At 36.9% G+C, this 12,656-nt stretch overlaps 1 protein-coding gene across 4 annotated transcripts in view; it reads left to right on the top strand.

The window, feature by feature from the left end:
* Positions 1 to 10,311, top strand: part of KIF20B (kinesin family member 20B) — a 34,696-nt gene extending 24,385 nt beyond the window's left edge. For all 4 annotated transcript variants that reach the window (XM_032115476.1, XM_032115477.1, XM_032115474.1 and 1 more), the window contains 11 exons: positions 129 to 189; positions 784 to 909; positions 1,174 to 1,310; positions 2,270 to 2,425; positions 3,325 to 3,501; positions 4,070 to 4,234; positions 5,549 to 5,752; positions 6,141 to 6,218; positions 6,952 to 7,099; positions 8,422 to 8,564; positions 10,074 to 10,311. In XM_032115476.1, the coding sequence (XP_031971367.1) occupies positions 129 to 189; positions 784 to 909; positions 1,174 to 1,310; positions 2,270 to 2,425; positions 3,325 to 3,501; positions 4,070 to 4,234; positions 5,549 to 5,752; positions 6,141 to 6,218; positions 6,952 to 7,099; positions 8,422 to 8,564; positions 10,074 to 10,151 (1,473 nt within the window). In that variant the 3' untranslated portion in view covers positions 10,152 to 10,311. The remainder of the gene's footprint in view (positions 1 to 128; positions 190 to 783; positions 910 to 1,173; positions 1,311 to 2,269; positions 2,426 to 3,324; positions 3,502 to 4,069; positions 4,235 to 5,548; positions 5,753 to 6,140; positions 6,219 to 6,951; positions 7,100 to 8,421; positions 8,565 to 10,073) is intronic.
* The last annotated feature ends 2,345 nt before the right edge of the window (positions 10,312 to 12,656 follow it).

The raw sequence follows: 12,656 nt of genomic DNA, 5'->3' as shown, positions 1-12,656 counted from the left end.
CATTTGTCTCAAGTACTTTATTCATTATTTATTAAGTTCGAAATGAAAAGCTATTAATTTCTAGCATAGGTATTTGTTCCTTTCAGCATGTTTTAACTTCTTTAATTTGCTTTCAATGTGATATTCAGGAGCAGTTGAATAAAGAAAAGCTGGAAGAAGTCTCCAAACAATACGAGAAAACACATAAAGGTCAGAAAGAACCATTATCGTTCCAATTTTTTTGTGTGTGTGCAATGACAACATAATGACTGATCATGCCGATAACAAATTTGGGGAGTCTTGTATGTTTAGAGTACCAAGACACTCCAACCTGGACATTAAAATCTCACAGTCAGAAAGTAATTTTTATTGAATTGTTATTAGATATATTTGTAAGCAAAGAAACATAAGCCTCGGATAAAGTGTTAGCATTAACTTATTAAATAGTGGGGTTTACTTGCTATTTTAGTTGCCCATTTTAACAAAAGCATGAACTAGCACAATATTGTGCATGCTGGCATGATGTTTCTGCAGATTTAATAAACATTTAGTAGTTGAAGTAGTTAGTTTCTCATAGGCATACAAGCCAGAGTCTGACATTTAACACCAAAACACACATCTAAGTTGGTGAGCATAGAATTGCTTAAGAGTTTGGGATGTGGATAGTTCAGTACAGATGCTCTATTTCCTTCTAATAGAATTTTTGATCTCAGGGAATGGAGAAATGACTTGTAATTAAAGCACTTTGGGAGCAAATGGTGGCAACTAGGAGGCTCATCTGTAAATTTATTTTCAAATTTTCAGATCTGTGTGCAAAGGAAAAAATAATTGCAGATATGCGGATGACATTAGAAGAACAAGAACAGACTCAGATTGAACAAGATCAAGTGCTTGAAGCCAAATTAGAAGAGACCAACAGATTAGTTTTGGGTAATCTCTCCATGGAAAGGGAGCAGGGAAGCAAAATTGTTTTGAATGTGTTTTACATTTGAATAGTGCTTTACATTTCTGGTTTTACTTGTCAATTGTTATTTAGGCATTAGTTTTATGTAACAAGTAGCAATTTCCTAAAAGGCTTCTGTTGTCTGTGATCATAGCTGATAAACCCAAGCAACTTTAGTAGAAGGATGTGAACATGTTTAAATACATGTTTAAAATTATGCATTATGTGATCTCATTTTGTGTTCTGACTAGAACTAGAAGCATGGAAGCAGAAATATAGAGAGCTGAATAACCAGTGCAATAGTGACTGGCAGCAAAAGATGAGCAAAAATGAGGAGAATACCATAAATGAAAATGAGGAATTAATAAAACTGCAAAAAGAGCTGAAGGTAAAACATAATGATATAATTCATACTTAAATCTAAGGCCATTTAGGAGTCTAAATTTTTTGGGGATCATTGTCTTCAAGAGCCTAGAGCATGATATGACAAGTTATTACACTAGTAAAGGAAACCTCCTCTGAAGAATCTTTTCATGCAGCATCACTGATGCCCCATAATGGAGTGCACCCTGCCCTACGTTTTGCTACTGCCATGCACAGTGATTCTGTAGCTGGTCTCCTCTTAGTTGTCTCAATCCAACTCCTGATATCAGCTCCAGAGATCTTTCCTATCAGTTGCTAAACCAGACTCTCTCAAGATCTTGTGCTTGCTGCATAACCTGTAAGCCCTTCCTGTAATGCTGAGGACTTTCCTTTAACTCTCCTTGCAATGGAAAGTAGACTTATTTTCTAAGCAACTTTACAGGTGCTTGCTGCCTTATATGGTAGAATGTCTGACAACAGGTTTGATTGTAATAGAAAAGGAGACAAAATTGCTGTGGATTAGAGTGGCATTTGTAGGTACATGCTATCTCTGCCTGCCATTCAAACTGTACTGCATTGAACTGTACTCACTTTCAGTCTTGAAGCAGAGGTTAGTTTTCTAACATGACCTTTAAGGTAGCATAAAAGATTGGGGATTTGTAAGGTAGAAGTGTCTCTTTACCATTACTTTTGGTGTAACTTTTCTAGTATCTGTGATTTACTCAGAATGCTTTGAGGAAAAAAAAAAAACTCTGTTCCATGAAGATGTGTCAATCTGAATAAGAAATGCTTAAAATTGATAATTTTTTTCAATATAGAAGAACAAATGAGAGTATAATACTTTTATCTTGGAGTATGCTAGAGTAAAACTATGCTACTGTTTCTGTTATGTTTCTGAAATTAATCCATTCAATGGTATTCTGAATTTTAAGTCTTTTTTTTTTCTCTCTATTTACAATTTTGTTTCTGGTTTCATCAAATTAGGAAAATGAGGCAAAGTATCAAACTGATAGAAAAAAGTGGCTTGAGGAAAAAATGGGACTCATAAATCAAGTAAAAGAAGCTGAGAACCATCGCAATAGGGAAATGAGAAAGTTTGTGGAGGATAGAGAGCATCATGTAAAGCAACAAGCAGAAATTGTAAGTGACTTTGTCTCAGCAGGGTCCTGTGGTGTCTTCAGTACAGAGTAAATAACATGTCAAGTGTTGAACAGTGGGGGCACTTGAGAGTAGCAGGCCTTAGTCAGTTCCCTGACTTTCTCACAGGACAAAGCCCAAATGAGATGTTCTCAATACGAAAAAGGAAGAATAGGAGGATCATAAAATGAAACAACTTTGTACATAATGGAGCTTAACATGCCTGTTCCTTCCTGTCCCATCACTACCACCTCTCTATGAAGTCTTCAGATTTCCTTTTATGTGTAAAACACCAATAAATAACCTACACTTTAATGAATTGCTCCTTAAAAGCAAAGAAAACTTACATTGGAAAATACTTGGTCAGTATGCTGTGGTAATATGTGCTAGCACTGGGGAGACTGATAGTTATTGACTAAGACACCCTGCTTGCTCACTGGACTCCATCAAGGTTGTAATTTTTTTATCAGATGAAATTATTATATGAACTTCTGCAATCTAAAATTGCATTTGCATCTAGAAGTAGGTAGCAATGCCTTTATGGACCTGCAATCAGTACAGGAGGATTTTAGGAGCTTACAACTACTTTTACTTTATCTGTGACTTTTCTTGCCTGAGAATTGTTATTAATAAAATCTTCAAGTGAGCAAATAGGAGCTGTGGTTCTCAAAAAGAAAATTCTCTTCACAAAGAGTATAAATACAGATTTTCTAATTGCAACATGGCTTACTCTTGCATATTTGTACTGAAACTAGTTCTATGTGAGCTTTATAAGAGCTGCATAGGCTCTTAGGCTGACTAAAGCCATAAAATAGTGCTAACTGCAAAACAAAACTAGCAGAAGAGTTCAGATACTGCCTAGAAGTGGTGTTCTATTCTAACTTACCTTTTTCAATATTTAGGAAAGACTTGCTGCACAGCTGGTAGAGAAGGACAGCAATCTTCAGAAGTGGCGTGAAGAAAGAGATGAACTAGTAGAAGCTTTGGAAGTACAGCTCAAGACTTTGGCCTCTAGTGTCATACAAAAAGATAAAGAAATAGAAGAGCTGAAACAGGCTGCACTAATGGCTTCAGAAAAGGTCAATTCTCTTTATTCTTTCTGTGTGATTTTTTGGGGGTTTTTTGTTACTCATTAATTCTGCAAAATACTGTAGTCGCTCTTTGCATTCTGGCTCTATTTTTTGTTCTTAAACACTGTCATATTGAAACCATTTGCAGCTAATTTAAAAAGAAAAGCTTTATGTTTGTTTGAAACTGAATTTTTAATAGTAATTGGAATTTGAAAATATTTAGTAGTGCAAGTAAACACACTGATTGTGAATTTGGACTGGATATCTGAAACAACTCTCCCGTTTGTTGTCTGTTTCACTGCACCAAGAACTTCATGAGCAAATGGAAGGTGAACTTAGAATTCTAAATAAGTATAGTAAAATAGAAGGTTTTGCGTTACGTTTCCTCAGACTCTTAGAAAACTTTTCTTCACTTTACATAGAGGCATTAAATTATTGCCTTTGTATTGGATACCTGGCTGGTTTAGCCTGCAGTTATAAAACTGGTATGACCAAGTAATCACAATGATGCTCGTGATATATATTACTTTCTTTTGACAGTCCTAAAATTTGTGGCAATTTTCGTTATGTTTATTAGGATAAGGAAACTGACATAGAAGATCTAAGGAAACAGCTGGCAGAGAAAGATGACTTTATAAAGGATATGAAACAGCAGATAAAGCATGAAAATCTTCAGTCTTTGGCAGAAGTACCTTTACCTGAAGAAGGACAAGTTAAAATTGATCAGTCTGTAAACAAAGAGGTATGTTTGTTTATGTACTAATGATATGTTAATAATTCTGGGGTTTTTTTCAGTATATATTTCTGTATATAGTTCTGCAAATCTCCCAAAACTTCTTTGTACTTTACCTGTACCTTCAGTTCTAAGTTCTTATTCATTCTTTCACAATCACTCTCAGAAAATAAGTACTTTAGTTAATCGAGTATTACCTCTCTATACATTATAGAACCTTTACACCTGAGGCAAAAACTAGTTAACTAATCCAGGTTCTAGAGATCTGGAGACCTGGTATTTGTAGTGTCATCTCAGTTTGATTATGTCAGTGTTAAGGGAATTTCAACTCACACCACTTTCACGATGTCACCTGTCACGTAGGGAGATGATTCTGTAATTAACCAGTCCATATGGGGGCTCACAAGAACAAAACAGTATCTTACATCCTACTCAAAACCAAACCAAAATAGTATTTGAAGTGTACACAAAGCTAGAAATAAAAGCTGTGTAATATAATCATGTGAATAATTATATCTGAATTCAGCTGTGTGCTCTTGAAAACTTACCTCTCAGTGCTGCAAATGAAGTGGCTGATTATTAGATAAGTCATCTGGGAAAAAAATATAAACCGTTTTAAATGGATGACCAATAGCAGGGCAGACTGCGGTTTGCTTTCTTCCACTGTGGGAATCCTGTGTGTAGCTTTGTTAGCTAATGAACTAACCATTCCTGGGCAACCCTATTAGTCTGCTCCATTCTTGGGAATGCAGTGCTGCTGGGATTCTGGGTGGGATTCCCTCTCAGAATCCCAGCAGAGCCTGTTGGAGAACTACCTTTTGGCGTTCCATGAACTTTTATCATTTTCCTTTCTAAGAGGAAGGAGGTACCCTTCAGGGTGAACCAATGTAAGGAGGAACATCAGCTACTCGGGAATTCTCTAGTGTAAGAGGGGAAGAGAAATCCCTAAAGATAAGCTAGAGAAATACACTTTTCTAAGGAGCAGCAGAGTTAGGATGGAGACAATCACTAAGGCTCTCTACCCTTGAGGAAAAATGACTTGGAAACAAAGTATCAGGCTGAGTTCAGCAAGGAAAGTTCTGTGATCATAGATCCAAATAAGTTCAAAATTTAACAAAAAAGGTTTTAGATAATAAGGGTTAAACTCTGCTGTAATTGAAGCAGATTTCTTCACTTCTGTTATAAGTGTTCTGAAAGCTAACAGCTGGAAAATAGAACACCTACTTTGCAATCCACTGGGGGGGGCATGTAATATGTATTATATAGTATTTAACTCATAGTTAGTTTAAAACTTGTTTTCTTACAATTTCCATATACTTGCAGGACCATTCTGAAATTGTCCTTGACTCTACAGAAGTATCCACAGAGGATGGAAAAACTAGTCGGTTCCCAAAACCAGAGATGGAAATCCAGTTCACACCTCTGCAACCCCATAAGATGGAGGTGAAGCACCAGGGCAGCACCTCACCAGTTACAGTTAAAATGCTCAGGCCAAGAAGGAAAAGGAAGAGTGTAGAGATGAATGAGGTGTGAACTAGACCAACTGACAAAATCTTCTGTGCAACTTTTCTGTTTGTTACTCTGATCATTTGTTAAAACTCTAACTTCTGATTTTCTGCTGAGATCCCAGGGATATAAGTAGGGTGTTATTTAAACCCCATGTTCCCCACGTGGTGGATCTCTGGGCTTTGCTGAATAAGGTCATAGACTTCAACTGATCCAAACTCTGTCCCTTTGTGCCTGATTTGTACTTTACCTTTTACATTTCTCTCTCCCAGACAGTGCCATTTGTTCCTGTCTCCAGCTCTGATCTGTGGGATTACAGATCAGTTCTGTCAAATTGTTTCTTTTTGTTTAGCCAGTCATTGGTATAAAAATATTGGTATCAATTATAGTTTCTTCTAATTTTCTTTAGGATTTTGTGAAAAGTGAGAACAAAAGAAATGCAAAACCTGCTATGGCTGATTCACCTTCTGCAAGCAACAAAAAAATGGTTTGATTTTGTTCCATTTTTGAAGTTAGTTTATCTGTAAACGTAGACTTGTGAAAGGAGCAAATATTCTCATGCCAGCAGTATCTTATCCTTATCTATGTATTTCAGTAGGATTCTTCAACATTTATGTTGTCTTTCTACTAAATTCTATAAGCCATAGGGTCTGTATTTGCCAAGAATGTGTAGTGTCCCAGCTGCAGTGTGTAGTGATTCAAAGGGGAAGGATGTTGCATATTAAATAGTTAAAAAGACTATAGAGCATGCTATTAAAATGTGCTGTTATAGGCAATGCATTTGAAGTAAAACTAAAGTTTATCTATATTCATGGCCTTAAGATTATTTTAGGCCATAGTAGTAACCTGGGCAGCTTCAGAGGGTGAGTGAGATTTATTTGCCCCACCAGATTCTTTTATTTATAATTAGAACAGCTTGTCTAATAAAATACTCTACAACTTTGAATCTGCCTTATTTAAAAAAACCCAACCCTCTGTTTCCTTTATGACTCATGCTCTTAAATGCATTCTGTGAAACTTTGGCAATTTTCTTTCCTCTAGGTGTAAAATGAGGTTGTCTACTTTACTTGCTGTAGTGATATTATGAAAATGAGGTTTGCTACTGACACCTTTGTTCAATGTGTCAGCTTGGACATAACGTTGAAGTAAAATAAAATGAAATTAAACTTGAAGCTTAAGTCAATTCTTAGCTTAAACAATGATCCTGTATTTCTGTACAGATGTCTACTACACAATCTCTTGGAAAAGAATATCCCTTAAGAAGGCAAGAATCTACTCTAAGTAAAAAGTCAGCTAAGAAGAAAGATGGGACATTACAGAAAATTGGTGATTTTTTCCAAAGTTCTCCTACTATTTTTCATTCTAAAGGTTTGTACAGTATAAGTAAGGCTTATTTTCTATTCTCTGGCCATTGCAGAATGGCAGAGAAGAAAAGATTGTCTTGGTTGTGAGGACCAGGTAGAATGAAAGATGCAGTGTGAAATATGTGCATATTTATCATAAAAGCAATGATAACTGTTAGGCCCAAAATGTTGTAGTTACTCTGTGCTTTTTTAGAAACTCACCCTGCTGCTCTAACAAAATCAAGGGCTGAATCCAAACTCTAAATCTTACCTTGTTTTATAAGCAACCCCTTGTTGCTGTGGAAACTTTATTAATGTTTTTTGATGTATGTTATTTCTATGAAATCTGAAAGCCAGTGACTCATGAAAATATTTGGAAGACTTCATTAAACTGAATATAGAGCAATTAATGGATTTTTTTAAATTTAGGTATAGCCTTGGGAAGATTAATTGCTAGGACTTTCTGTTGAAGGATATGTTTTTCTTTTTTCCTACAGTAAGAATGATCTCTGGGTTACTGTGCTTCTTACAAAAAAAAAATTAAAATTAGCAGAGGGTACAGAGAATCACCAGTATTTAATTCTAAAAGACACTTGCATTTGTTTGTTTAGAACAAAGTCAGTCATTATTTAAGGTGGACAGTTAAAATAAACTCCTTCACCAACTTGAAAGCTTGTCCTGCTACAGAGTACATCTTATCTGGCATAATACAGTGCAATTAATAACTGTGTGAAATTTTAAAAAAATTTCTACCTTTGTCATATTGGTACCATGAGCACAGTATTTATTATTATCAATGGAAGCCAAAGTCAGACTACTTAAAATTTCATCCTTAACTTGGATACTTAATTTGAGCAAATGAGTTCTGTTTTGTAACCTTTATTACCATGTCCTGTATGGTTTCCCTCTTTGTATAATAGTATTGCTTATTTCTTATATTTCTTATTTTTGTCTAGTGCACATTCTCTTCTCTTTATGGAACTAGTACTAGTTTGATAAAACTATAAAAATGTATAGAGAAAATTGACTGTACTTCTGCCTGCACAGAGAAGTTAAGCCTGTTGTTCAACTTAAAAGTCTTTAAGTGAGATCTCAATGAGATCTGAATCCTAATTGATTTTTAATGTGCCATTTAAATGTGTCCTTTAAGCATTTGCATCTGAAGCTACAGAAAACTCCTTCCAGCTACAGAAAACTTGCAGTCAAATACCACTTCAGAATTTTTTTATTTGAACCTTGGACTACACTGGTTTAATTTTTAAACTGTTTTAATAAAGCCTGCTTTATTCATGAATTTTGAGGCTCACAAAACCATGACATGTATTTATGATAAAATTTGTCCTCTAGCAAAGAAGCTTATTGAGACAATAAGCTCTCCCAAGTCTGCAGAACCAGAAAATGTCAAAGAAAATGAGCTGAAGCCAAAACGGGCTAAGAGAAAGCTGTATTCAACTGACATTTCTTGTCCTTTGGATATCCCTGGTTCTTCAGTAAGTGATTAAGATTCCTGTTTTGCCCACTGTAATTTTTTTCTGTAATCTTAGCTTAAAATTAACAATTAGGGGAAAAAGACAAATCTGAAGGTCTAATCGAGTTGCAGAAGAGGTTTGAAAATACCAACTTATTTCTTTATTCTACCTAACCATTCCTTTTGGTCTTTTCTTTCTGCTCTTTTACTTATTTTTTTTTGTTTTCTCACCTGTCTTTCATTGACTGCTGACTGATTGTATAGGTGATAGAGCAATCAGAGATACCTTCACATCTGGATTCACAGATATCTTAGTTGTGGTGTGTGGAGGATTACTTTTTCTCTGCTACAGCAGTGAAGTCTTAATTTGTTTTTCCAGTAGTTGCAGTTCATTTAAGTGTAGCATAAAGGGAAAATAGAAACAGAGACCAGTAAGGGATCCATGGATTTGGAATGACATGGTTGAAACACTAACGATAAAGGTCTGCATGTACAATTAACTTTACACGTGAGCACCAAAGGTATTTTTCAATTCCATTTATGCCCAGCTAATATTTGGGCATAATAGCATGTGGATACATCCATGCTTTTCAAAGCACAGTCTAAATAGTGTTCTGGATGTGTTTAAATTGTGTGGCTCTGTCTAAACCAGTCTAAGAGTCTTACAGGCTGGGGTTTGAGGTATTGCTTCTGAAATCCAACTTCATGCTTTAGACAGTTAACTGTAGTGCTGAGCATTCTTCTGCTCTGTTGGAAGTACATCTCTTTATTCTGTTCAGTCCTTTCTTCCCTATGCTATGGTAAGCATTTGCCCATACAAGGTAGCCTGTTGAATTGCAGCAGAACCCAAAATGCTGTCCATAAGAGGAAGAAGAAAATGGCAGAAATGCTTAGCAAAATGAGGCAAGAAGTTTGGAAGTGAAAAAAGCGGTGAAAAACTGGATTGTGGGGAAGTCAGAGAAAGCTAGAGAAATTTAAGCTAAAAGTGTTTCCTTAACACTTCCAGTATCAGAAAATGAATATTAGAGACTAGAAGTAAGAGCTGCATTCAGATAATCTTTTTCTTTGGACTTTGTTATTTGTTCCAGCAAAAAAGGGATTTTGTATGTTTATGGAATTTGTTGCTTGTTATGATGCACTAAGATGGTCTCTCCATCCTGGAGAGCTCTGACAAAAGACATAACAGAATCATAGAATTATTAAGGTTGGAAAAGATCTCCCAAACCATTGAGCCCAACTGTTTACCCAGCACCACTGGATTAACACCAGCAAACCATATCCCCAAGGGCCACATGCACACATTATTTGAACACTTACAGGGATGATGTTTTCCACCACTTCCCAGGCCAGCCTGTTCCACTGACTGTCCACCCTCTCAGTGAATAGGTCAATTTCACCAGAGTGACTCAGGTAAAACTCTGGAAACAGATTCTGGGAAAAAATATGGTGTTGGGCACACAGGTCTAAAAAGTGAATGTCATTTATCTTTGAAGAAATGCTGAATAACCATATTTTAATGCATCTTTTTCAGATCCTTGTAGAACAAAAAAAGAAAGAAAGTGATCATCTAATCATCAAGCGACGGCTGCGATCAAGAATAGCAAAATAACCTTGCAAAAATGTGTTTATATTTCTTAGCTAGGACCTATTCCCACTGTATTATTCTTGCTCATTATATGTAGGAAGTAATAGATACTTAGTCATGCTTCAAAATCTGTATATAGTTGTATAGAATTGTTCTGACTCTATTAAAATTGAGCAGTTCAAGAAAGCTTGTGTGTGAAACTTCTTTTTTTGTTTACTAGGGAACAGTGTCTTTGGAAGTGTTCATAACTTACTCATTGTGCAGTAAGAGCAATGCCTGTGTGGAATGATTTAAATTATTTTTTTTCACACAGCCTATCTACCTTGACTTTGAGTGGAAAGAAATGAGTACACATTGATACTTTGGATATCCTTAAATTCTTTTAAAATATTGAAAAAGTTGCTTGCCTCAACTTCAGCTCCTTTGGGGTGAATTTTTTTCATCCTTATGGCATTCCAGTTACAGACAAACTGAAGGCTTCTGGAAGGAACATATGAGGACACTGTTTCATAGAGGTCAAGCCTTTATCTTTGGGGAAAGAAAACAAGGAGGAACAGTGGCACCATTTGATCAGACAGCTGATGAAAAGGGGGGTGACTTCCTGGAGTTAAAGTGAAAAAGGGAGCAGAATATTTTTGGGGTGTTTCCGTAGATAATGCAAGTATTTGAACGTGGTTGAAACCTGATTCGTGCTGTGAGAGAGGAAAACTAAAACTGCTTTAAGCAGACGTGGCCACAGGCTCTGTGCAAGGCCGGTTCCCTGGCGAGCCCCGCCGAGAGCGCAGCCTGCGGGAGGTGGCGCCGGGACCCCGCCGGCCGCGGCACGGGCACTCAGCCGGGAGGGACCGCGGGGTTCGCTTTGCTCGGAGCTAACCTGCCTCTGATCCCGTTCAGCCGAGCTTTGCAAAGAAAGATTCGGAGCGGGGCCTTGCAGGACTGTATTCTCTTGCCCAAGTCCTAGGCCTCCAGATCTTTGTTCCCCGCTCCCACCTGCCCACGCACACAGCAATGGGCACAGAGCCCTGGCAGCAGCGGGGTTTGGTCAATATCCCTTAAACAGTATTTCTGCTCTGCCTCAGAGCAACACCAAAAATGATTGCACAGGCTCTGTGCAAAAAACCAAACACTAATGCTGCCCTCAGCGACCTTTAACGCTGGCTGTAGTCAGATGAGCCTGTTGAAAGGTTCTTGGCTGGCAGCATGTCCCCATGCAATCTCGTACAGATTCAATTTCTTAAAGGATAGAAGCATGGAAGTAAGCTGACATGAACGCGTTACTTGAGAGTGTTTGACAGGAGCCTTAAAAGCAGTTGGCAATAGAATACTTCTATGTTCTGAAGAAGAGAGAATCACAGTATTTGTTACTGTATAAATTAGTTTTTCTTTGCTTGTAGACTTGGGATGTCGACGTTTGTGTTCTGGGGAAAAAGGATTGGTGAAAAAAAAGAGAAATTGCATGTTTGTATTTAAATACCTCATTAGGTTTAACTGCTTGGTGTTAACCAGACACTTCTGCATATGGATTCCAATGTGGAAGTTAGTCTGATCTCGAGAGGGATCATAGACTCATGCTCCCAGGAGAGACAGGCAGCTGCTACACAAGTACTAAACCAAGGAATTTATAGAAGTAATGCCTTTGAAATTAGCTATGCTCGGGGGGGGGGGTTTAACCTGTTCCACATGTAACAATTGCAATATAACGCTGTTTGAACTTTGTGAGAAATAGGTTTTAGAAGTTTAGTTTGAATACTGTAAGAGGATGCATCAATGTTTTATTCCACTGTGAAAGGTGTGTGCTACATCTATCCCATATTACTTATTATGATTTGGGTTTTAGGATAGCCCTGAAAAGGGGAAAAAATAATGCTAACATGGGAGGCAAAAGTACCTAGAAAAAAAGAATCTAATCAGATAAAAGCTGTTGTCTCCTTCCAGTGTTAATGATACTGGGACAAATAGTTCCAGTAGACAGCAGTGTGTCTCAGGACCAGATTGCAAAATCAAACACTGTAACTTGAAGTGTTCACAAGGCCATTGCAACTGACTGATTAACTGCAGTCTGAATTACTTAAACTGATTTTTCCATTCTAGAAATCTCAAAGTTATTGACTATGTGACATTGGAGGCAGAGGCTTAGTAGTGAGCAATCTAGAACAAGAGATGCTATTTCAGTTTCACCTCTATCAAACATTTATATGTGATTATATCACCAAAGAGCTATTTTTTATTTTGAAACAGCATTTTCATCATGAGAACAGCCTAATTACTCATTTCCACTGTACAACACCTCCCTTTCCCCTCCCCCCAGTGTATTTACTTGTGTTCTCCTGCTACAAAATTGACCTTTTAAAAAAGGTCAGTGTTTGGTGGCTTTCAGACTTATTTGTGTGCATTTTCATAATGCACAACTGGCAGGGAAGATAAGTTGCTCCACTTAAAAGAGTAATTAAGCATTTAAGACAACAGTTTAATCAGTTTGACACCCTCTGACTTTTAACTGCTGCGACAGTAGTGTCATACAAAGTTATT

Source organism: Corvus moneduloides, chromosome 8, assembly GCF_009650955.1.
Source record: "Corvus moneduloides isolate bCorMon1 chromosome 8, bCorMon1.pri, whole genome shotgun sequence".
NCBI lineage: Eukaryota > Metazoa > Chordata > Aves > Passeriformes > Corvidae > Corvus > Corvus moneduloides.
The sequence above is the reverse complement of the archived record's forward strand: the minus strand, read 5'-3'. Positions and strand labels throughout refer to the sequence as shown.